The sequence below is a fragment of the Ziziphus jujuba genome, chromosome 12 (genome assembly GCF_031755915.1).
Source record: "Ziziphus jujuba cultivar Dongzao chromosome 12, ASM3175591v1".
Taxonomy (NCBI): domain Eukaryota; kingdom Viridiplantae; phylum Streptophyta; class Magnoliopsida; order Rosales; family Rhamnaceae; genus Ziziphus; species Ziziphus jujuba.
The window spans coordinates 12,017,705-12,045,548 of record NC_083390.1 but is presented as its reverse complement, the minus strand read 5'-3'; the positions used below and the strand labels follow the sequence as shown (position 1 = coordinate 12,045,548).

The following is a 27,844-nucleotide window of genomic DNA, read 5'->3' as shown; positions in this document are numbered from 1 at the left end:
AGAAACAGAGTATTCACCAAAACTGAAAAGTTACTCCTGCAGTCCTTATTCGTAAAAAAAATAAAAATAAAAAAAAAAACTGTTTTTTTATTTTTATTTTTATTTTATTTTTGTTGTTTTCTGAGAAATCAGAGACCCAAATAAAAAAAAAGAAAAGGGAATAATAGTAAAAAAAAAAAAAAATAACTTACCGGATATTTATTCCTTCTTCATACGTAGCTATCTTTCTCCTCACCATATTCTGCTAAATCTCCTCCCTCAATCTCGCACATTTGGCCGAATAAAATTGCTTTTTAGAATTTTCTTACCCCCACCTCAAACTTCCTTGTCCACAAGTGGACCGTCCACTTTCCCATTGAATTTTTGATTGAGAAATTCTAAAGACCCTCTTCTTCCTCTTCTATAACTTTGCTTAGAATTGATAACATAAATAACACACTCGGAGGTTGATTGAAAATTGATGGGTACCAAGAAATTTCTGATGCTCAAAACCAATTTCGATTTGCTTCATAAACATCTCTTCAACAGGGTTCTGTACGGAAACATGCTTGGGGTTGTTGGTTCAATATGGGTTTCTATTTGCAGATGTGTAATTTATGTTTTTGGATTGTTGAGTAGACACTTGTTCAGGTATATGTATATATAGTCTTTGTTTCTGTGGTTTGGATTACTGGTTTTCCAAGTTTTCCTTCTTTTTTCTTTTAATGGGTTAGATATAAATTTATGTTTCTTTTTGCAATTCTCAGATTGCAGGCAGATGAAAAGGAAAACAACAACAACAGCGACAACAACAACAAGGCTTTGTGTTTCCAACAAGACGAACAAATTGATTCAAAGTGTTCACAGATTCCAGATATTAACAACAATGAGAGCGAAGAAGAAAATGATGATTCTGCTTTCTTTGATACTGTCTCTGCTTCAAGCACCAACAAGTACGAGTTCGTGTTTGGGAAAGATATTAATGGCTATCTGGAAGAACCAAAAGCTGTGAACTTTTCCGTTGAAGAATTGTTCGTTGTGGGCTCAAGAGATTCTACAATCTGTGACAGCCAAATTTCTGAAATCCAAGATTTTCCCGGAAAGGAGTTTCCGGGAAAAAATTTAGAAACAGAGGAAGCTCATTCTGAAGAAGCAGAGTACCCTGTTGAGAAACAGGGGCAGGAAATATTCACTGTGGATGAGATTCCAGAGGTTGAAGAAGACCCTGTTGAAAATTCCGGTGACGTTACCGAGAAACAAGAACAGGGAATATTAGCTGAAATTGAGCTTTCCGAGATGGGTGATTTACACCAAGAAAATAGATTTCTTAGCAACCATGAAGTCGAATCAATTTCTGATAGTTACTCTTCACCTTCTGATCCAAAACCAGAGTCGTTTAGTCGAATCGATTTGTCACCGAGAAGCGATGAAGATGTCGAATCCATCACCTATGAGTTTTCACCGGAAGACAAAGACGACGGCAAAGAATCGGTACCGGAAATTCCTACGGCGGTTTTCGGATCAAAGGAAGAGAATAATGAAGAATTTCAACCACAGAATGATAGGACAATTCCAAATGGAGAATCGGTATCCTTTTCAGCTCAGCAGCATAATTGCTCTGACGAGGAGTACATAGAATTAGAACCCAATACACAGAATTCAATTCAGTTTGATCGAAATGCTTTGTCTGGGAAAGATGATTCTCAGGAAAGAAACTCTATTCAAGACCCAGATGATCAAAAAGACATGGCGTTCCAATGGGATCATGACGATTTAATTGAACAGCTTAAATTGGAATTGAGAAATGTAAGAACTGGAGGACTACCAACTATTTTAGAGGAAGAAGGAGAAGAGGAAACGGAATCTCCAATCGTTGTAGAAGATCTGAAATTGAAGCCTTTGAAGATTGATTTGAAATTTGATTATAAAGATCAAGTGGAGGAGATTCAGAAAGTGTATAGAAGCTATGCAGAAAAAATGCGGAAATTGGATATTTTGAATAACCAGACCATGCATGCTATCGGTACGTTTTTTACACTCAAATTCCATTTCTTAATCAACTTAAGCCTCCTTGCAAAAAATTATATAAAAGCTCTGTTAGATTGTTTCTCACTGTTTATTGTTCTTATTTAGGTCATGAATAAAAGATGAAAGTCTCGTTAGTTTTTTTAATTTCTTTTTTCTTTTTTATTTTTCAAAAAACAACCCCCCCCCCAAAAAAAAAAAAAAAAAAAAACAGAAAGAAAATTATTGAAAAGAGAAAACAAAGTCTGTTATTTTTTTTTTGAGCAAAAAGTTTTTCTTGAAATTATGTGATATGGTGGGTCTCTATCATCATTTATTCCGTGTCTTTTTTTATTACTAACCGCTGGCGTGTAAAGCAATTCAGTTATTTCTCTTTTGTTATTTTTTTTATCACTATTTTTTTTAATAACTATTTTAGTTTTTGCGTTTTGTCCCTAAAACCTCACGTGTTTGTCTTTTGAAATATTTTACTTTCACGTCAATTAAAGTTTGATCGTGTTTTGGCCGATCAATTTGATAAATTAATCATATACAACTCATGATTAATTTTGCCAAATTTATTAAGAAAAAATTGTATGATTAAACTAAATTAAAAAGAAAAGTAATAGTTCAGGGGTAATTTGAGAGATTTATTGTTTGGGAGGCAAATTGCAAAATATTATATAGTGGACGGAGGTAAAATGTGGTTTTTTTATTTAATATAAAAAAGAAAAAGAAAGAAAATTATTGGAAAGAAAAAAGAAACAATATATGTGTGTGTGTGTGTATATATATATATATATATATTTTTTTTTTTTTGTGGCAAAACAGTTTCTTTAGAAATGATGTGATACGGTGGGCTTCTATCCTCCCTCTATCCTCTATATTTCCCCTTTTTTTAATTTTTTAATACGGTGTCTTTCTTTAATGCTAATTATGGGCATGTAAAGCAATTAAGTTATATTTATTTATTTATTTTTTGTGCGTGTGGTTTTCTCGCTAGTTATTATTTATTTATTTATTTACTTTTGCATAGCAACATTTTAGTTCTCTAACTATATAACTTCTTGCATTTGATCCTTTATATAGAAAACTTCTTATGATATTGTTCTCTTAAACTAACTATTATTTTTCCGTTAATCAAGTCCAATAATGTATTTTGATACAAGAATTAAACATATACAATTTTTGCCAAATTTATTAGAAAAATTATAATTGATCTCAATTGACAAATTAAGAAAATAATAGTTCAGGAGCAATTTAAGAGATTTTATAGTTTAGGAGGCAAATGTGCAAAATATAGTATAGGATTTTATTTTATTATTTTTTCAAGTTCCGTTTCTTTGATAATCCTTACATATCATTCTTTCTTTGTGGTAATTAATCAGGTTTTCTCCAGCTTAAAGATCAAATTAATTCGTTATCGATACAAAAACCTCTAGTTCTAAAGAACTTGTGGCCGAGAAAAGCACAAAGAGCAGTAGCCACAGATGACCCAATGCTAGAATTTTGTGGAAAATTGCATAAAGAGTTGGAATTGGTGTATGTAGGACAGGTTTGCCTTTCTTGGGAAATCCTCTACTGGCAGCAAAGAAAACTCCAAGAGTTACAGCAATATGATGCTCAAGAGTTTCATCGCTATAATCTAGTTGCCTCTGAATTCCAATTGTTTCAAGTTCTTCTGCAAAGATTCATAGAGGATGAATCATTTCAAGGCCCTAGAGTTCAGAACTATGTCAGGAATCGATGTGTTCTTCGTAGCTTTCTCCAAGTCCCACCTATAAGAGGTACACATTTAAACGACAACTTCTATATTCTAAGTTTTAGTTTTATTTTATTTTATTTTTTTACTTTCTGGTTGCAGTTTGAAATACAATCATTTAATTTTGTAATTAAAAATAAATATATTTATGTTCTAGGGAATAAACTTAGATAAGATGCATTGTGAGATTCACCTTTTATAACTTTTGGATTTTTATTTAAAGATGAACCCAGTCGATTGAAAGAATTCAAATACTAGAAATGGTGGACCCCACTATAAAAAATTAAACTGCATTTTACTTGAGCCTTTTACTTTACAACTAATAATCTTTGTGTGACTAAAGCTCAAAATTTGTAGGTTTTGTGACTAAAGATCATATTTTTTTGTTGTAAATTAACCTTTTTCCTGCTCTATGGATTTTAGATGATTCTAGGAAGGATAAGAAGTATGTAATGGAGGAAGAGAAAGATCCAATTTCCGGTGAAAAGATGGCAAAAATCATAGCAAAATCGATGCTTACATTCTGGGAATTTCTTCGCAAAGATGAATCTAGTATGAATTTGAAAGCTGCTCAACAAACTGCAGTTGACCCTGCAGAGTCAAAACTTCTAATGGACGTTCGTAAAGATTTTCAGAAGGTCCATTTTCTCAATAGTCCACCAAATTAAACTCCTTTTTTTTTTTTTTTCATTTTCATTTATTTTGTTTTCTTAGATATTGAATACCAATTTTTTCAATTTTGCAGAAGGAAAGGAAGCTTAAAGATATACAGAGAAGTGGAAATTGTGTAGTAAGGAAGTTCCAAAAGCATCAAGATCAAGCTCAACTTGAGCATGCAATGTTAGTAGCTCAAGTGGAAATAAGATTGATTTCAAGAGTGCTAAATATGTCAAAGTTAACCGCAGATCAGTTAATGTGGTGCCACCAAAAATTAAACCAAATCAATTTTGATAACAGGAAGGTTCACTTGGAACCTTCGTTTTTGCTTTTTCCTTGTTAACATGGTAATCATATAAATCAGTGCCACAGTTTTTTACACTGTATATATCTTTTTCCTTTTAGCAGATTTTTAAAAGTAGACATGTTAAATAGCATAGATTTATACTTGGTCATATATATAATTTGTATAATTCTCTTTTACATACTGAAAAAAATTGTTAATTTACAATGATATATATATATATATATATATTGTCTGTTCTTTTTTACAACTGAAGTATCTCTCTTATGTATATGTGATATTGTTCTGTAACGGAGAGATTTGTCCAAAAATAAAATTAAAATAAGATTGACTGGTTTGGTGTCTTTTTTTTTTTTTTTTTTTTTTATTTTAAATAAAAAGCAAAGAAAGAATTAGAAAGTCATATTTGAAATTCACAAGCTTGTATCTGACTTACGCCTCTGGTTTCTCAGGCTTGTGTTAGTTCTAATACCAAAATAACCATATACACAGTCTTACTTTAAACTTTTTAAAAAAATTATTTTAATATAAAACTAAAATTTAATTCTAATATAAAATATTATTCAAATCAAATATTGATTTGAATTGTATATCGTATGATTGACTAGATCAAATAAACTTAGATTGTTTGGTAAACAACGTCAGCACATCTTTATGGATGTTCCACTGTCCGTAATTGAACATCTCACAAGAAGTTTGGCCTATTTAGAGAACAATCCAAGTTTGTTCTGACAACTTGTATATCAAATTTACGATGCTTAGCTTAGGAGGTGATGCGGCACTTATATCGCGCATTGAAGTATATGATACATGTTGGGCATCTTAAACATGGATAACATAGGTAGAAGAACTATGGATGGATATAAAAATTTTGGATTTTGATAATTCTTGACAGTATTCTAACTGGAAACCACTTGTAGAATCAAACATGTTGTTTTGACACGATGTTGGTAGCCTAATGATAAAATTTCATTTTTTAAAGGCATTGAAAAGGCCAAATTTATCGTTTTTGGTAGTCTTTGGCGCGCTAATCTTGGTTTGAGAAAATGTTGTTTCTTATTTGCATAAAATCACAATCAAGGAGTGAAGAGTAAGAACATTATTGTTCCTATGAGGATTGAAACTAAATTAAGCACTGAAGCTAATTGTTTGTTTTGTTATTTGGAAACCCATATCTGGATGAAGTAGCAAATAAAAATGAAAGCAAATTTCCTTTATAACCCTTTACTTTTGCTATACTTACATTTATATCTTTTATTTACATTTATATCTTTTATTTTTTAAAAATTATTATTAATCTCTATTTAGTTTTCTATGTCTATGAAAACAAATCTATTTGTCAATTTTTATTTGCTTTTGCTCATTAATTTTAATAGTTAAGCAAAAAAATATTAAAAATTTGTAATTTATGATTAAATAAAATTGTGAAGATAAAATTTTGAACTTTAATCTCTTAAAATTAATAGGTAAATAATATTGATAAAGGCAAAAACTGATGGTGCTATTTTTGATAGATATACGAAATTTAGTGGAGGTAACTAATAATATTTTAAAAGCGTCGGATCTAATGATTAGTACATAATCAAAGGGGTCTAAATGAATGTTTGTCTTTGCTAACAACTGAATTAATGGCTATCAATGACAAAAGCAAGTAATGGTTTTGATGGTGAAACCAATTAATAAATGTTTTATCTTCACTAACAACTGAATTAATGACTATCATGTTTGGTATTGATGTATATGGAAATGAGAAATGAAGATGGTATTGTTGAGAGTGATTTTAAAGCAGCGGTGGATCTTGTAAACTTCAATGTTTAACTATTTAGGAACAAATTGTTTCATTGTTGATAAGATTCAAAGAAAGCTGAGTACATTGAGTAATTTTGTTTGTGTTTTTGTTATTAGGGAGACAAATAAAGTAGCTCATGAATTAGTTGTATATACTGCATATGGTGATCATATTGAAATTTGGATGGAGGATATATCAATTTGGCTTCAACTACTAATTCATAATGAATGTTGTTTAACTTTTTGCTCATGTTCTTTAATAAAGTTTCTTTCGATTTTCCAAAAAAAAAAAAAACAAAAAAAAACAAAAAAAGAGAGAAGAGAAAGACCTATAAAAAGCATGCCAGATAAGAGAAACTTAGCCCAAAAAAAAAAAAAAAAAAAAAAAAAAGAAGAAGAAGAAGAAGAAGAAAATATGAGTAGTCAAAAGAAAACCTTGAGTTAATATTAGAAAAAAAGCATAAGAATAGAAAGAAAAAATTGTGTTAAAAATATATAATATATAATGTTGATGTACTAATCAAACAGAGGGATTTTGATGTGAATTAAAGGAACCTTTTTAAGAGATTCCCTATAAAAGAATAGAAAATATGAAGAATTTTAGGATATCGGTGTTGTACCTGATAGGATCTGTCTAGGAAACCCATTTAGGACTCGCAAATGGTCCCATCTAAGGAAGTGTTTCTTAGAGAAAATCCAATGGAACCTTACCCAACCATGGATAAATAACATATGTAAATATCAAATAATACCTCAATATATGAAAATAGAGCCATAATAGCATACAAGTCCACAATTATAGTCAACATCTACAACCCGTTATACTACTGATAATTACTATACATATATAATAGCGTCATTATTGTGTTCATAATTTAAGTCAAAACATTCTAAGAGTACTTGTCAAATTAAGTAATACAGCTAATGTGAATAAGTCTAAAAAAATAAAGATAAACAAGGAAAGAATAAATACTATTGCTGATGCAGAAAACATGGAACAACTAGTGATGTGCGAGATAAATTGTTCACTAACTGCATAGGCTAGGGTAACATGTTTAAAAACAAATAAAACGTGAAATGAAAATATTTTGGTGAGTGACATAATGTAATAAAAAACAATATTTTATTTTTGTAAACCTTTTTTTAAAAATCTGTCATTCCATTATTTTGAAAAATTCTCCTTTTAAAATCATTTCACAAAACCTAGATTTATACCCCAAATCCATATCGTAAAATAGAGATTTAAATGTTACAAATAAATAAACCATTTAAATATTATAATCTAGTTCAACCATGATTTAAAAACTGGGTATAAAATAATATAAATATATTCATAAAAATAATTATCAAAAATATCATAAAACTATAACAGATCAAAAAACAAATAATGTGCTCAAAAAAAAAAAAGGTAATATACTATATGATATACCTAAAGCTATCAAATGGTGCACAGTGTCTTAAAACACCATCAGACAATAAGAGAGAGAAAGGAAATGTGGGATGAACTCACCTCACAATCCTTAGCATCCTCAAAGTATTGTAGGAATTTCAAAACTTTGGGATGAACCTAACTTATGACTTTTAGTGTATGAATGGTGTCGTGGCAATAATAAACCCATGCGATGAACCCACCTCACGACTTTTAGCTTATTACAGGTGTCATGACAAACAAACCGATGCGCTATAATATAATACTAAATCGAAAACTAGTACCATATGATCCATCAATTAAAATAGCAGTACAATATTCATAAACTATTTTTTCAAGATCAAACCTTTTCATTTTTCCACATACAAATACTATACCATAAATTGGAATTTTAGATTCAAATCTAATCATTTATTTAAATATTCCAAAAATTCTAGATCACAATTTCATGCCAAAACACAAATACCAATAGTGAAATATACATCATCATAAACTACTTTTAATCACTTTAAAATTTAAAACAATTAAACATGCTTAAAAATATACAATTTTCAATCTACTTCCTCAAAAATCAAATATTTTTAAAAATGACTAAACCATCAACTTAATTGTCAAAATATTTAAATATCAAGATTCACAAGTTCACTATAAATTCATTTGAATTTTAAACTATTTAAAATCTCATTAAAAATCACATGAAATGATAATACATATATATATATATATATTATTTATATATGCATATAATAACCATTTAAATCAAATCATGTATATATATCATGTTCAAATGAAATATATATATATATATATATATATATCTATTGTACTAGCATGGTCAACATCATTTGAAAATATAACCACTCATTGTTACCACTAATGCTCATTTCTTCTCCTCTTTAGGATCGCTTCCAGATACAATACGAAGGCCTATAACATAATAAAAATATTCCTTAAGTTTCAAAAATCATACCCAACACATTTGTGTAAACCAAATATCTTGAAATAATTTTTATAGTTTTATGATTGAAACAAATTGGACATCAAAGAGTCTAATTATAACGTAAACCTTTAGGACTTGATACCTAGAATTGGGATTTTTCACTTAAAGATCAATTTTACAAAATCAAACATTTCAATGGGTCCTATTAATATCTAATTATACTAATCCAATTTTAATTTTGTCCAATTTGTCCAAACACATTTCAATTTTATCTAGTATTTAACTAATTGACCCAAAAAGGAAAAAATTATCAAACGATGTCTAATGTTCACAAATTTTATTTCAACAGAAAGCCTAAGAGATGAAAAATACATTGGTGTGCTCAGCTCGATCCAAAAGTATCAACGGTGGCCAAAAAATTCATTAAAAGGTTTGACCAAACTTCCCGTTAATGGATTTCTCAAACGGTGAGGAGTCTTAGAAAACAGAGGTTAAAAATGAAATTAGGGGGTCTAAATTAGGGGTGTCAAGATCCATCCAGAATATTTTACCGGAACCCTAGATAAGTCCTGATTTCAGGGAAATTCTACTGGATCTTCCAACGGAAAATTTGACAGCATCTCCATTAAAGGTTGGACATGCTACAAAATTCTCTGCATAACAAACACACTTCTAAAAATACATCTTATTCCTCCCACCTTATTATAAATAATTCCACAAATTTCAGTACTTCATAATAACACAATATAGGGAATAGGCATAATATTTATTAAACAAATATCCAATGTAGTATATGGAGTATCATAAGGTTAATAATTAAGTAAACAAATTAATACAACACATAGATAGGAAGAAATATTACAAAATAGGAAGAAAAAGGCTTTTTGGAATTCAGCAATGAATAAAGACGTTGAGCTTGCCCCGGCTGGTCAACACCTACTAACCTGGGCCTAGAAGAACGGATTTAAAAATATAAGATGCTAATCATCACAATGAGTGATCCCAAACTACTACAGAAATAATAACATAATAATATATATAATAAGGTGATTAATAATAAATAAATATATACATACAATAGTAAATAAGTAAAATTAAAATTTTCTCTCAAAACCCTCACAATTTTATCAGTTGGAAATGTTCCTCTTTTAAAACAATTTTTATAAAACCCATCATTTTTATACCCCCAAAATTAAGGAAATAAATAATTAAATAAGTAAAATTACAAATAATCTAAAATAAAAATTACCTTGAAAATACTATAACAGCAGATTGTTAGATTTATAATAAAATATCATAAGGTAAAATAAAATTATAAAACAAATTTTACCAAAGAACTTGGCATAAAAAAAAAAATTAACCTCAATATATAATTTATAAAATTTGATTTATTAAATTAGTGAAATAATAAAAGAAATATTTTAATTAATTTAAAATCTCAATTTGAAATAGATAACAGAATACAACAAAATTCAAGTTAAAATCTCAAATTGAAATAAATAATAAAAAATGATAAAATGAAACTTTAAACAGCAGTTTAAAAAAATATTATAATTATGATATAATGCATTGTAAAACATCAATTTGAAATAAATGATAAAAATATGATAAAATATACTTTAAAACATCAATTTAAAATAAATAAAATAAATAATAAAAATATGAAAGAATACATTTTAAATTGAAAATAGTGTCGAGAAAACAACTTGTCATATCACACTATGTGGTGCCAAATAATATCTAGCATCTTAAGTACCACTTTGACGAGGAGGTTAAAGAGAAAAACTTGCAAACGATTGTTTTGGCGTTCCAATGGCGCTGATGCTTATAACAATCATCCTAGCCATGGAGGAGGACAACTAATGCTCATTGTGTAATACTTGCCAATCCTCAGATCCATGGTATCCTACAGAATGACCATGTAAACTTTCACGCTAACAAATAGATACAGTACAGAACACCAATGTATGGTGCATCTAAAACCAATAAGATTGTAAATCTCATAAAATACCACCGGTTTTAGTACATCTTTTTAAACTAATAAAATTCTACATTTTCCTTTTAAACCATCACCATAAATCCATCAGTATAAATACACCAAATTTTAACACTTAAAACCAAATCCATAAATATTTAAATGTATAAATACAAATTTTGAGTTCAATAACTTAAGACAAATATCTTCCTCAAATCTTTAAAATCAATTTATATAAAAAATAACATTAAAAATCACATAAAATTCACATATGCTTAAATCAACATAAATCCACAATAAATTCAACAATAAAAATTTAACAACAATTTAAAACCACAATTTCTTTGAAATCAAAATATAAATTCGATGAAACATGTATATTTAAATCAACATAAATTGACATCATAAATTTAAATACAAAGTTTCTTAAATACTAAACACATAATATTTTCCACAAATCCAAATAAATGCATTTTATATACAATAAATTCATCAATAAACAAGCATGAATAATTTCTCTAAAACCATAAAATCAATTTTATGCACAACAAATATATTTAAATCATGTGAAATAGCACAATATAATTAAATAATAATTTCTAAACCTTTAAAGCACATATAATATTTTCAGAATTTTAAATAACATACAACTATAATTTTACAGTCCCAAAATAATTTTTGAAAGGCGATCACTCACCTCAAATGCAGGGATCACTTGAGATCCTCTATGGGATTGGGATCAGTTCCACGATTCACATGTGTGCCTAAAATATCAACCACACACAGTATCGATTAAAATAATATTTTAATTGTGCATAACATACACGGGTTATCTGGGGGAGCTAATTCAAACATTGTTAAACATACACAAATTCTATACAAAAACAAAGCTTGCAACACGAGGATCATGGGTTAGGCCTTACCTTTTGGAGATCGAACTGGTGGTGGTCGAAATATAACCGGGAAAGATCAAAACTAAATGTCCTCGAATCTCCCGATCTGTTGCAATTTGGAGGAAATAGACCTCGGATTTGGTTTAAGGAGGTCAAAATTGGGTGGATAGGTGGGTGGTGTGGTTAGAAACTCCCCGGAACCAAGAATTCGGGAGAGCCACCTTGGTTACCGATAAGCGTCATCGGCGGTGCCACATCTGGTGGCCAATGGTCATGAAACTTAGTGAACATGCAGATGGGCGGGTGGGTAACACGGTGGTATAGGCGGTGTCGAAAATAGGTGGTCAGATTGAGAGAAATTGACCAACAAAATGGGCAGCACCACCATAGAAGAACATACCGATCCCGGTGCGTCGCTGGAGTGGTGGCCATGAAACTTGGCCGGTTGACCGGTTTCAAGGTCATCGACCTACTGGTCCAATGCGTGCATCTCAGCGGTGGTTAGAGCACGGTGAACCAGTGGTCATCGATTCTCTCTCCTCTCTTTCCCTTTCTTTCCTCTTTCTCTCTCCTCCTTCACACCCCTCTACCAATCAAAAACACCAGTGGGTGCCACTGTGCACCCACACGATTGGTTAAGATCTTGACACATGCTACAATGTCATTGGGCACTAAGCACACGTTTTCACACACACACACACACACACACACACAGAGTGGTACACGGTAACTTTGTTTTGAAAAAACTTTGCAGGTCCATAACCTTCTAACCAAATGTGCAAATTAAGCATGTCACTAGTCTATGAACTTGTATCAATGAGTATTTTACAACCATATATAAGTCAAAATCAAATTTTACAAGAATAAAAAGTCAAACATGACACTACTCGGACAATTTAGACTACAATTTGTTTCACTTATAACTTCCAAAATGTAGCTTCGTTTTTGACGTGCTACTAGTCTACGAACTTAGGTCGACACATACTTTGCAATGGCACCTCGGTCAATCTAAAACTCCATTCAAAACAAAAAGTCAATGTGGGCCAAACTCAGTCAATGGCGGTCAACTCAGTCAACGTGTGAAAATTTTCGATGTACTTCAGGATGGGGTGTTATAAGGGGGAGTGGTGTATAGGTTGGATTGGAATGGTGGAAAACCAATGAACTCCAACGACCTAATCAAACTATTGCTGTGGACTTTACTAGCCCAGACCGGGCTTGTCTAGCGGCGAATTGGCCTGAAAATTTGAGGGCTTGGTCATCGGACAATGGGCTGCCAGGCTAGCCGGTGCTATAGATCAATGGTAGCTAGAAATGGTCAAAACCAGTTGACCCAATTATGTGGATTTGTTGGATGTGAGTTGACATGGTTAGGTTCTGTTGGGTTTGCGATGGTTTTTCAAATGTTTTAGGAACAAAATGGATATTATTAGATCTTGTTTACTATTGGGCATGCTTCCTAATGCTTATATAGGGCTTTAGGTCACTAACGAACAAAAATTTATCTTAGTATGCAATAGATCTTAGTATGCTAAAACAATTTACCTGATTGTCCCTATTCACCATGAAGACACTAATCCTTCCAAATATCCATATGTAAGCTGAACAGGAAATGAGTTGGAATAAGTTCATAGGTGGAAGCAGATAAATAGGTTGGAATAGATGGGTTGTAATAGAATAAGGGTGGAATACCTAATGATTAAACCCACTTCTATAACAACAACAAGATCAATAACTATTTTAATCCAAATTAAGTATTTGTCCATGGTTTAAATAGACCTACATGGCCAAATAGATGGAGTCGTCCAAATAGAATCCCCTAACAAACAACACTATCATTCATTCCTTCTTTAATATGAAAATTTTTTCTCATACATATAGTTAGAAAAAAAAAATATGAGTAAAATATATATATATATATATATATGATTGGTACGGAAATAAAGAGAAAGAAAAAAAGGTGATTTCAAAATTTAAAAAGATGAATAAAATACAAAGGAGACTTCTTCATTCCATCTTCAAACACCTTGAGTGATTCGATTAAATCCTCAGTTGCATTTTCTTTTCTGTTTGCTTGGTTTTCATGATGGGAATGCCACATTTTCACGATCTATGCTAATGGGGAAAGAAATTTTTTTTTTCTCATAACTCATAACCCAAAAGTTCCTTCACTTTAAAGTTTAAATATAGAAAGTTATAATGTGAGAGGAGTATTAATGAAATTTAAATATAAGGGTAGTTACCTTTTTAACAGCTTACGCTTAGGGAAAGAATGTAATTCAACTAATTATGTATATCTATTAATTCTGATAGATTATGCACATATATTAGACAACAATATGATCACAACCAATTGACAAATATGGTCTACTAAATAATACCCGAACAAAAAAACATATACAGCTCCATTGAAGCTTAAAATATATATATATATAAAAGAATTTGGTATAAATACCTCCATAAGCTGAGGTGAATGATGGGGTAGCCATAGCCCCAAGATAACCACTTTAATAAGAATCCATTTGAGCCTGCACAACTAACAACTCGCTGGGATGCTGACCCGATACGAATGAAGACCAGGATGATTACTAGAGCTCAAACTATGAGGTTTAAGGACAACCTACGAGTATTTATCCAGGGAGTAATTCATTCCCAAAAGGGCTTGTCGATACCCGAAGAAACAAGTCCTATTTTATGCATCCAAAATGTGGAGGCTGATATAGACCCAGGTAGCTATCATCAGACATCATACATCGGATGTCTGACATTCATACATCGGACATTTTACATCAGACATCCATACATCGGACATTTGATATTAGACATTGGAATTCGGACATCAGACATAAGTTAGCTCGAACATCAAACATAAGTTAGCTTAGTTGTTAAACTAGTCAACTCGTTTCCTAATTTGCATTTGACTTTTTGGTTTTTATTTATTTATTGGCTGGACAAATCAACTTAAGAAAGTTATTATTTTATTATTTTCATTGTAAATTAATTAGTTCCTAATTCAAAATAAAGGATTTAATTAATACAAATTAGTTTAGGACAATAGTGTAAAATTTGGCCAACTTGTTTCCTTTTCTTTTGGTGGCCAGTTTTACCTAGTTAATTAGGATTTTATTTTGTAACCTTTTAGCCTATATAAGAGCTTGTTTTATCAATAATATTTAGTATATTATTCATACATAAAATTATTTGTGAGATTGAATTCTCTTTATTCTCTTTGAACATCTAAAACATCATTAGTGAATGGGTATTTTAGTTTGACTTATCAATAGGATATCCATCACCTATTATGGTGTCTTCATTATACCAAGGTTTCTAATCACAGGTTGTTGAGGGGTTGAGGTGACCATTAGAACTTGAATATAATAAGATCCGGGCTAATATAATACAGGTTTAGGTGCAGGTTGTCCTAGGTTCGTATTACACTTAATCCCTGGAAAGCAAAGTTAGTATTGCTGCAAGCTTAAGCAAATATGGTAGCCATTGTCCCTCCTCTATTTCATTGGGTTTTACTCCTTTTCATCATGGTCATCTTAAACCTTGTTGAGGCTCTAAGCAAAAATAACTATAAATTTTTAAAACTAATTTCAATTTTTTTTATCTATCTATTTTTATCTTTTCATTTTAAGATATAAAATTATCAATAAATCTTTGTATTCAAGTTTTGATGATAAAATCTTTTTCAACTCTAGTTGTATACCATGAACTTCAAATAAAAAACAAAATAAATGTTCTATACCATGAACTACAACAAAAACATGTAAAAAACTATAAACGTGATTTCATGTAAAAAAAAATAAAAACAGAAAGGTAAGATTATGAGAATGAATGATGAATATAAATTTATTAAAATAAATAATAACAAGTAAGATCACGTTTCTTTATAGCCCTTTTGATCAAAGTGTGCAACTCTACAACAAGATTTAACAGCTTTTATATGTGAAATATGAGTAAAATAAACAAAAGAGAGTGAGAGGAGATGGAAAAACTCATTGATATAGAGATTTTTACCCTTTTTTTTTAATTATTATTTCTTTTATAGTTAAAGCTTGAGACAAATATGGGAAATAGAGAATTTAGTTTTCTTTTTTCTAAAGAGAATTTAATAGTTGACCAATGCTTTTTCTTAAATAAAAAAATATTAGCAAAAATTAAGCTAAAAATAATGAATTAGAATTAATGTTAAATTCTAAAAAGTCAAAATTTATATTTACAAAAGAAAAATATTCTATATATATATAATAATGTTGAACCCATGCGATACATGAAAAATGTAACACTATAGATGATTTCAATAATTATTAATAAAAGTTAATTAATTATAATCAAACCAAATATTAAAGCATTGTATAAATAGTATTCCACAGATAAATGTTTTAGTTAGAATATATGTAAATTTTAAAAATTATAAATTAATATAACTTTTAATGTTTTGGTACTATACGCTTGGAATATAATAATTACTTTTAGATAACCATTAATCTCACATACAAATTCATTAATAAAATATATATAAGTTTGTTTTATATAAAAAAATATATGTCAAAATTTGTCCAATGATATATACAAATAAGATTATCATTTGACATTTAAAATAATTATGAATGAATCCAAATTCATCCAATGATATATGCAACTAAGATTATCATTTAACATTTAAAATAATTATAAATGAAGTAACTCTTGACTCTGAAGCATAATATCAATGAACTTGCTTATCCTTCTACAAGTTCTTAGCACGTGGCATTGTCTTTAACTACAATCTTTTCAATTATATTTTCAACAAAATTGACCCAAAAAAAAAAGAAGTTATAGAAGTATAAATTATTGCATAATTAACTTTATATTTACCAAATAATTCATATTCACCATGTTCAAAATATTGGCAAACAATTAGATAAAATTTTATACTAAAAAATATTCATTTATAGCATCTATAACATTAGACTTTCACATAACAACTATACCTATGCCAGTATTTTTTTTCTCCATACTTTTCCTTTCTTTCTTTTTTATTTTTTCATTTTTTCTCCTTTTTTCATTTTTTAATTTTTTTCTCTTTTGGTTTTTATCTCTATTTCTCTCTCTATCTCTCGCTCTATTTGTAAAGTTGTGAAACTTTCAATAAAACATAATTTTGAATTTCAATTTTTTGAATTTAATTTTTTATTTTAAATTTTAATTCTTGAAGTTTATATTTTGAAATATAAATTTAAAATGTATCTTTATCTCTCCATCAAAATATAAATTTTAAATATATCTTATGTCTCCATATAAAAGATTTAATTTGATTAGATAAGAATTCAATTTAAATAAAATAATTGTATTCCCCTGAATGATAAGAACCTATTTCACTTGTTCCTAAACCCGTATTATATTAGTGTAGATCATAATTTGGCTTAGATTCTAATGGAAACCTTAACTCTTAATCAACTTGTGATTAGAAACATTAGTATATGGTGAAGATGCCACAATTGATGATAGATATCCTATTGATAAGTCAAACTAAAACACTTGATTTCTATTAAGTGTTTTAGGTGTTCAAAGAGAATAAAAAAAATTCTTTTCTCACAAATAAATTTCTAAATAATATCTAAGCTGCATCCTCATTGAAAAATAAGCCCTTAAATAGGTTCACATTCATTTCCTAAACTAATTTATATTAATTAATTCCTTTATTTTTGAATTAGGAATTAATTAATTTACAATCAAAATAATAAAATTCTAACTTTCCTTAGTTGATTTGTCCAGCAAATAAACAAATAAAAATCAAAATAAAAGATAGTTTCCTAAAATAAAAAATCAAACTCAAATTAGAAAATTAGTTAACTAGTTGACAACTAAACTATCTTTATCCAATCTCCAATTAGTTTAGGCTTTAAATCAGCTCCTATATGCCATGTAGAATGACAAATAGGATTAATAATGATTCCCATATATTTCTCTTAGATTGGAATTGGTCAAACTTGCTTGAACAATAAAATAAGTCAAAGCTAGCACCAAAAGTAAGCAACTTTGACAAAAAAGAAGTCTATACGCAAATGTGGTCTTTGATTGCTTTTGCTTCTGCTTTATATGACTTCATGGCCTATTGGTAATATCAATAAAGTTCATGAAGTGTTGAATCAATTCCTTACTGTTCAGGATCCAAAAATGTATGAAAACAGTTTGTTGGATCCATTTCTGCCTTTGTAACTTAGATACACAAGATGGAACTTGGATCTTCGGATAATGTCATACCCTCTTGAGATTGAATCACTCCTTGGATAAAGCTAACCAGATTGACTTTGAATTTCCTAGCTTGTGCTCTAGTGATTGGTTCCGACTTCATTTGTAAAGAATCAGCACTCTAGTAGGCAATCGGTCGTTCAGATACGGACGGATTATCATCACTAAATCTCTTCCATGATCTAATATATTATTTCCTTTTTATTTTAGGGATCGTCCTTATTATATATATTTTAAAATGTTCTTAGTAAAACAATTATTTTCATTAAATTTTATAGCTCATTATTTTTATTTATAATTATTTGTACCGTATAGAAAATATCTTACCTTGTAGATATTAGTCAAGCCCTTTATGAATATGTATATTTATGATTAATAAAAATTATGCGTTAAGATAGTTTTCAAAAAAATCTTCAATTCTCTTTTATATTAAATATTAGACATTAGAAAATTTAATATTGAATATTAAACATTAAAATTATATATAATTATTAATTTTTCAATTTAAATTTGATAATTATCATTCTAGTTTAAGTTTATCTATTTTTTATATTCAAGAATATATTAATATAATTAAAAAAATAATTAAATAGTAGAATAATTATTTAATAATATTATTATTCTTGTTAATAAAATAAAATCAGCACGAGATAACAATTAGGATTCGAGATTGAATAAGATCAACTCAGTCATAATTATAAATCAAATTGATAACAATTAGTCTTATACAATTTTCATTACCCTATATAGTTACTAAAAAAGTTTTTGCACTACCCTAAACACTAAACCCTAAACCCCAAATCTAAAAGTGTTCAATTATATTTTAAATATGAAATTCATATTTTATATAAAATCGATTTTATATTGCTCCATATTATTGAAATCTTGTCATACACACACACACACACACACACACACACATATATATATATATTTATATATAAGTACATTTTGAGTACTTTTTGTAAAGTATTGAAACAAAATGCATTATTCATTTTAAATTTATGATAAATAGATCAATCTCATTATTAATTATTATATATTAATCTTACTAGTATTCATTCCCCGTGCGACGCATGACATATATAACCATAACAAATGGTTTTAAAAATAATTTATAATAATTAATTATATTTGAAAATTTACTTAAAAGTTTTATTGTTAATAAGTTTATTTGGATCTTTTTTTTTTTCAATCTTTATTATAAAAGTTTGTTAAGAACTATAAATTTTACCTCTATATATAATACTATTCATTATGGAATTTAAATTCAAAAATATTTACCTATATAAATTTTTCTATCTATAGAATTTTTCTGTTTAATTTTTTTCCATCTATAAATTTAAATTCAAATTCAAATATATTTATATAATTTAATTTAAATTTAAACATATTTTTTTATTCCTTGCAAAAATTAATATCCATATATTAAATACTCATAATATAATATAATTATTCATTATTATTATTATTCTTTATCCTACAAACAGATTTTTACTTTATAAGATAAATTATTTATGGAATTTAAATTACAAAATATTTACCTATTTAATTTTTTCCATCTATATAATTTAAATTCAAATTTAAATGCAAGTGTATTTATATAAGTTAATTCAAATTTAAATGTATTTATATAATATTCTTCATGAGTGGAATTCAAATATCAAATTCAAATGTATTTTTTGATTCTTTACAAATAATTAATTTTACTGTGTTAAATCTTTATAATATAATTTAATTATATTTATTATTATTATTATTATTATAATAACCTAATTGATAGTGATTTGGATTTTAAAAAAGTATATAAATACATACTATATATATAGTTTCATTACCATATGTATCGGTTTATATATTATAATACAGATCAGTATCAAATTATATATCACTTATGATGTATTGTATATATTTTATTTTAATATTACATATAATTTGATTATGATCTATATTTAATGTGCATGACAATATTCATTGTAGTAAAATTATATATATATATATATATATATATTTATTGTTTATTTAAAATTTATTTCAAAATAAAAATTGATTTATATATATTTGGGTATAACCATAAAAGATAAAAAAAAAAAAATTATACTTTTTCAATCAATTATCTAATATTATAGTAATAAAAATATATATTTTTGAATACAACCAGTAAAGGTAAAAAATTTCATACTTTTAAATAGCTGCTTTATTTGATACCGATTAATATTTTGATTGAATCATAAATAATTAAAAAAGAGATAATTTTTTTTTTATTGATAATTTTGGAGGGAATTTGAAATGATAATATGCTGACACGTGGCACAAGACTCTTCTACTTTTTTACAATAAAATTATATTTATCACATATCCATATATAAATATGTATGTGTATAGAGTTTTTATGTGAAATATCTTTAATAATAAAAATATTTTTTATTATATACATGTTTTTTATACCTTATCTTTGAAAAATTCAAAAAGAAACCAAATAAGGAGAAAAAATTCCTCTTACCAAGTTTCTTCCGCCACCAAAAATAAAATCTCAAACCCACAAATTATCAAAATTTTCAAAATTAGATTAAATTTTTTTTTTCTAATTTTAATTGAGATTGTAGAATTTTTATCTTTGGATATATTATTTATATAATTATTTGTGGAAAATTTAGTTATATAAATTATGTTAAAACCATTGTACATATTATTGTAAAAATTTTTGGCCAAATCTTGATAATACTCACATAATACAGAAATTTTCAAAAATTAAGATTAAATTATTCCTTTTAAGTTTATTAAGATTGTGAAATTTTTTAAATAATTTTATTTCTGGATTTTAATTTTTTATAATGTCTTTAGAAGGAAATAAAATGAATTTAAAGATGATATGTGGTAATTATTTTTAAGATTGTAGAATTTTTAATATAATTCTATTTTTGAATTTCAATTTTTTTAATGTTTTTGAAAGGAATAGAATGAATAAGAGGATGACACATGAGAAAACTTTTTGTTGACTTTCTTACTTTTATATAATATATAGATACGTACGAAGTCATAAATAACAATTTTAATATGAAATTTTTTTAATAATAAAATATAAATTTATTAAAATATTTATGAAATTTATTTATCAAATGATATGGCAGAAGATGTGATAATATTTAATTTGTTTATTTTTTAACTCATTTTTCCATTTCAAGGTTTGTTTTTCCATATTTAATTTGTACAAATATGTCAATCAATAATGATTTAATATATATCATTTAATAAATAAATTTGATAAATATTTTGATATCTATAATATTAATTTAAAATATATATAAATTTTTTTTTATAAAATAATATATAAATATCTTTTGGGCCCTTTTTTGTTACAGGGCCTAGGCATAGGTTGCTATGGCCTATGCTCCAATTTTGATATGCTGGCCACACTACTATGCACACATCTCAGCCATCCCTTTTATACCAAAATGGATTGAAACATATGGGCTTAATGAATAGATTGGTATTGGTCCAAAAATAAAATAAAAGGCCTCCATGAAAACATAGAACCTTAAACCTATTACAATAATAGGTAACAATAGGTAAATAAGAGATAATGATTCTAATGCTTGAAACGTTAAATCAAATATGTGCTCATCCCAAATAAGAGATAATGGTTTTAATGCTTTAAACATTAAATCCAATATGTGCTCGTCCTATCATAGAACATGAGCAATAAAATAATAATTGAAGTGAATTAATATAGAGATTATACTAAGTTTATATGACTATTCCCTCATACTCCTCATATAATTGTATCCAACAGTGCTCTTCGGCCATATTACCCAAAAAAATAAAAATAAATAAACAGTGCTCTTCGGCCCTTTTGTAGTGTTAAGGGGTCTTAGGGCCAGCATTCTTCAATATACTAAGGGATGAAAAGGGACTCTGCTATGGCCTTTTGACTTTGGTGGACAAACAGGTACCTTCTTCTGGACATAATTGTAGGCAAGAAGAAACTATACTCTCTATTGCAGAAGGCTCTAAGCGATTTCCCAAATAACTTTACCATCTCACTTTGCTTTCCCTCCATCTGATTCTTCTTTCCTCTCTCTGATCTCTATGAAAAAATATAATTCAACGAGCGCAATTTCACGATTTAATTAACTTTGTAATGTTCTCACATGTCATTTTTCTGGTTCTTACCGAGTCATGCATTTAATTTATCAATGGTCATTCTAAATATTAAGAGGGTTGTGGTCAAAACTTTATCACTAATGGGGTGTTTGGTAAAAAGAAAAGTATTGAGGAAACTGATTCTTGGAAATTAATTTCTTGAGATTTAATTTCCTGAGAATGAGTTTTTTTGGAATTCTTTTTTACTGTGTTTGATTAATTATAGACGAAAATAGAACTTACAAATAATTAAATAAATTTATACATTAAAATTAAAAGATAAAATTATATTTAAAAAAAAAATACATAATATAAGTTTCTTAGAAAATTCTAGAATGACACCTATTTAGTAGGATCTACTTTTCCTGTCAGTTTTTCTCATTATAAGATTTATTTTCCATTAAGACCCACAAATTCCTTCTTTTAAAAATTATCCAAACACGAAAAAATTTTAGTTTTGTAGAAAATTTTAGATTCCTACTAACTTTACCACTACCCAAACACCCCATAAAGGATCCAAATTTATTCCAATAACATACCCAAAGCAACTCCAATTTTTAAATGTATATATTCACCTCATATTGGAGGTCGGAAGTCAAGCCTAATAAATATTAGGGTGAACAATGACGAGGCTATGTAGGGGTTAGGATGGGCTGAACCCACCCAACCCCAATATCAATATTTTCATTATAAAAAAAATAGAGAAAAGAGAAAAAGAAGTGACAGCTAATATTCATATATAAATGAATTACTTTACATTAGTGTATTTTATTTTAGTGTAACCAAGTATTGATAAAGATTCTTTCAAGAAAAAATAAACATAAAAATGTAGGGAATAATGGCACCCATTTTTGTTTACTTTCATAATTAAAAATGTAGGGAATAGTGACATTTTTGATGATTTAATTAGAGTTTATTATTATATTAAATGGAATAATTGCATTTGTAGTTATTTTATCTCAATTTTTTTTTGAAGCATTATGTAAAATATGATTTTTTTTTTAATAATTGAGAAAGAGGATTTCATAATCAGATTTTGAATTCAAAATTCTATATATTATCGTAATTAATCATTGTCAATTATACTGTTTTAAAAGAACTAACTATCATTTATTCCATATACATTGCATGTTGTTTGTTTTCATATTTTGTCATGGTTTATTTTTTGTTTCTTAAGTTAACATGTTGTATTTTAATAATTATATACATATTGAGAGGTGAGATTTATTATATCCTTAATTTGCCATGGTTTATTTTTTGTTTCTTAAGTTAACATGTTGTATTTTAATAATTATGTACATACTGAGAGGTGAGATTTATTATATCCTTAATTTGCATTTTTTTCTTTTTCAATTAATATATATATATATATATATATTTTTTTTTTTGGGGTCTAAAAGGGGACCAAAAACCCAAAAACTATATTAAAATCGCGGGAGGATGAAACCTCTAAAGTTTTGATTTGAAAAGTAAAGTCTTAATCAGTATGGATGAGGGTGATAAAATCATCAGGTTGTGTGATGTGTATTAATCAAATTTTTTCATACAAGTATATTTTAAACAAATTATACAAGTCAACCCTATTTTTAAAGCCTAGCTATTTCCTGAGGGTAAAAATGTAAATAATGGCTCAATGACATATGTCATTATCTACTGTTTCTAAGTTCATAACGCAAGTCTATCCCTCGAATCCTAAAAATGTAAAGTCATTTTAGGGACTTGAATCATAGGCCATAACTTTATGATCTCTTATTCATCAACAATAATTGTAATTACAATAATAATAATAATAATAATATTACAATAATAATAATAATAATAATAATAATAATAATAATTCAATTTCAACATTAAAGTCAAATGGATTTAGATTTGACTTTGTAAACTTTGGGTTTTATAATTTAAGATACTAGATAGTCAAAATTTAATAGTCAATTTTTTTTAATTAAAATCTCTTTACACTTTGAAAAAAATGAAAATTTTTATTTTTTGGGTAAAATAAATAAAACAAAATTGGTTAAAATAATATATCAATTATAACTATTTTTTTTTTTTTTTTTTTTACAAAATAATGCAGACCAATATGAATTTTTAAAAACGAATATTTCACTAATTATTTTTGAATATATATTTTTTACTTATTTATATTTTAATCAGTTTGGTTTAGATTTGTTTTAAGAGAAAAATTAAAGCCAATCTAAACCAATTTGATTATCAATTTTGAATTTTTGAAACCAATCCAAGTTAGATTTGATTGGATTAGTCGATTTGATCAGTTAGTTAGTTTGCTTACACACATTTAAAAGGACATCTTGAAACCATGGCAAATGAAACCTTTCTTGCTAAATACTGGCTTACTTAGGCATTGAACGGGCTACACTGATGACACCATTGATGGCCCTCTAGGGTGTTTTTCAGTTTTTTAGAAAGAGAAAACAACACTTCATGGAGATTGAGAGTTCTTCCATGGAGGTCATTTGAGTTCTGTTTCAAGAAGGAAAAAAATAGTTTTCAGCATCTAGGAGGAACGAAAAATGGACTTAACAAACAGATAAGATTATTAATGGTGAAAAGGAAGGAAAAGCATATTAAAATTTATATTGATAAGTTAAAAAAAGAAAGAGGGTCAAACTTGCATAACAAGTTTGAAGTTACTTCAGCTATTTCTTACCTTTTTTTTTTTTTTTTTGGGCAAATAATTTGGAGTTAAAAACTACTGGAAAGAAGATACAAAGAAAGAAGTATTTTTTTGCTAAATAGATGCAAAGAAACAGGCATTTTTCAGGCCTTAGAGATGACAGCACATGAAAGCTTTTATTGGGCGCCTTATATCCAAGGGCCTAAAATTTACCTATTTAATTAGTTATCAAGGTGACAAATTTAACTTAGTTTCTTACTCCATCTAACCTTTCTCTCGCATTAATATTCAACAGCGTTGAAGGAGTTTTCTTTCTCAAGAAAGTTGTTCTGTAATTTATTTTAGTAGATAATAAGTAAACCAAATAATTTATCAAGGGTGCCATGCTAACTAATACTAATTTTATAGCAAACACAACGCCACAAAACATTGCACGTTCCCAATTTTAAATTTTCAGACTGTTTGCTTATGTTTACCAGTTCTTGATATATTAAGAGGAAAAATACATTCTTGTTTATGTTTTGAAATTTTAGTTTTTGCCAAACACTGGTATTGTTAACCTAGAATACAGTTGACCCTTCATTTGCTGTAGTGTCGACACCGAAAGAGATGAAATTTACAGCTTTGATCAACATTTTGTATCACCTTCAACCTACAAAAAGTTGGGTCTACTTGGGCATACTACTAAATTGATGAAACAATTAGCATAAATGTATATTATGCATACTTTTCATTGTACAACTAATTGTAGAGTTTAGTCTTTATGTTTTTGGCATATTAATCTGAGACATACAAATACAATCTCCTCCTGCCATTAATAGTGTTATACTCTTTTTTTTTTTTTTTTTTTTTTTTTTTTTTACTGATGAGATTCGAATCCAGCTTATAGACTGGGATGTTGGTGCATTTAACCATCAGGGCTACCACACGATCTCTATACACTATTTCAATTATTTCCTTACAAACACATGATAATAATTTTATTGTTTCCTCTTTAATTATGACCTAAAATTGAAACATTATTAATACATAGTACATAGCTCCTTACTAATATTTCTTCAAGATCCAGCTACCTTCAGGAGTCTGCAAAAAGGCAAGGACTGCCTTCAACTTGTCAACCAATTTTTCATGAGGTGGGAGAGTCTCCTTAAACAAAGGGTACTCCTTTAAAGCTTTTACCCATGAGAAGAACTCTGGGTATCTTTCTGGCTTTCCAATCTCTTCAAATACCTCACTAAATGCTTCATAGTTGCAAGCATTTGATCCTACAGCAATTTCAAGAAGTCCCAAGGTCTCGCCATTGAAGCTTGAGAATTTTCCTGGAAAATCTCTCTTAATTCCATCTTCAAACACCTTGAGTGACTCTTCTAAGTCCTGAATTGCTTTTTCTTGTTCTTTGCCTTTGAACTTCACGATGGAAGTTCCACTTTTCACAATCTGCCATTTGAAAAAAAATTCACCAAAAACAAAAAAAAAATTATATACGTCGTTTATAACTCGTATAACAATGTTTTGTAAAAGCTTAAGCTTATTAGAGATGGACTGGGACTAAAATTTATACTTTAACAACTATAATATAATTAATTAGCTAAAAATGTCTAAAGCTTAAATACACATACCTTTTCATCATAATAGTTGGTCCAGAAGCGAACTTTGACCCTTTCATAAGGATCCTCAGGCAATATTTTAGGAGTTGTGTTCCAATACTAGTCAATATATTCAAGGATGACCAGGGACTCTGCTATGGGCTTGCCGTTATGGACGAGCACAGGTACCTTCTTATGGACAGGATTCAAGGCAAGGAGCAACTCACTTTTGTTGGCTAAATCTTCCTCTATACACTCATAAGGTATACGTTTCAGTTTAAGGGCTAACTCAACTCTTGTGCAATAAGGGCTAGACCATGAGCTAAAAAGCTGCACTATCTCACTTTTCTTTCCGTCCATCTTCTCTCCCTCTTTCTATTGCTAATATTCATGTTGTTGGTGACTTAATATAGATAATTAATATGTGTTGAGTTCTTCTATTTGTATTATTGGGGTGTTCCCGAGTAATTATGTTTTGTCAAATGTCAATGGTCAAATTATGACAAGATGAGATCATTGGAGACAAATAAAATGAGAAAAAATTATTAAAAATTATATAGACAAGTAAAAATAGAGACGTTGGAACTTGGTGTTGTTTGAGAGCTACTGTATGTATATTTTTTTTCCTTTGTTTTCCAAAGGTCTTTAAGTCAAAATAAGCTACACATTAAGAAACATTTTGCTGTCCAAAAATAAAATTTGAAAAAACTGTTCTATTCAGGACTGGTAATTTATAGATAGGCTTAGAAAAGCAGCCTAAGTTGACACATTCCAAGCACTAGCCCTAGATACCAAAAAGTTGATTTTGGATCATTTATATATACAAAATAGTTTTCTTAGTTAATTGCATATTAGTACTATGAAATTTTAGGCTTTTATGAATTGAATTCTAAAGTTTAGAATTGTTTGAATATAAATTTTAAAAATTTTAAATTTGTTACAAATCAATTCAATTGATTAATGTTGTTAATTTTACCTTTAAATGACAACAGCATACTGACATCATAATTTGATGTTCAACAAAAAAATTAATATCTTATTTTTTCAATTTATGTTTATGGTTTTTTTATTTGGAAAATTCTATCTTTTCCTATGTTATTTAAATTAAAATTTCAAAGAAATTACACGATTTTGGACTTAGAATTAGATTAGAAAATAAAAATAAAAATAAAATTGAAATTTTTGAAAAATTAAATAAAATAATTTTATTATATCAAAAATTAATAATATTATTTTAATAAAAATATTTTTATTAGACCAAAACTTAAAAAAAAATATATTACTATTGGCTTTATTTTTATTTGGTCTAATAATTTACTTTTACTAATTTTAGATCCTTATCTTTTTAAGCGTCCTAATTTTTCTATGGTTGTTTATTCATTGTAGAATGCAGTGATACGCAAGTGACGGTAGCAAGAGCTAACATTCTTTTCTTCTTAGACCAAAATAAAAAACCATACAAATTAAAATTTATTTTCATTTTTTGTCTAATATTTGATCTAATTT

The 27,844-nt window shown here is 27.9% G+C and overlaps 2 protein-coding genes across 2 annotated transcripts; one reads left to right on the top strand and one right to left on the bottom strand.

Annotated features, from left to right (window-relative positions):
- The first annotated feature begins 251 nt into the window (after positions 1–251).
- On the top strand, positions 252–4,779 carry LOC107428989 (uncharacterized). The gene is made up of 5 exons (XM_016039600.4): positions 252–630; positions 747–2,002; positions 3,372–3,770; positions 4,169–4,383; positions 4,491–4,779. Exons 1-5 carry the CDS (start codon positions 461–463, stop codon positions 4,743–4,745), a joined length of 2,295 nt encoding a protein of 764 aa, XP_015895086.3. The 5' UTR covers positions 252–460; the 3' UTR covers positions 4,746–4,779.
- Positions 4,780–25,599: 20,820 nt separating this feature from the next.
- Positions 25,600–26,732, bottom strand: LOC107429002 (glutathione S-transferase U10). The gene is given in 2 exon segments (XM_016039612.4): positions 25,600–26,189; positions 26,372–26,732. Coding segments are annotated over 2 exon segments (717 nt in total). The 5' UTR covers positions 26,699–26,732; the 3' UTR covers positions 25,600–25,799.
- Between the last annotated feature and the right edge of the window lie 1,112 nt (positions 26,733–27,844).

Coding starts and splice junctions, on each gene's coding strand:
- LOC107428989 (XM_016039600.4), top strand. CDS start 461: ATGGGTACCAAGAAATTTCTGATGCTCAAAACCAATTTCGATTTGCTT. Junction 2,003..3,371: donor CCAGACCATGCATGCTATCG/GTACGTTTTTTA, acceptor GTAATTAATCAG/GTTTTCTCCAGCTTAAAGAT. Junction 4,384..4,490: donor TTCGTAAAGATTTTCAGAAG/GTCCATTTTCTC, acceptor TCAATTTTGCAG/AAGGAAAGGAAGCTTAAAGA.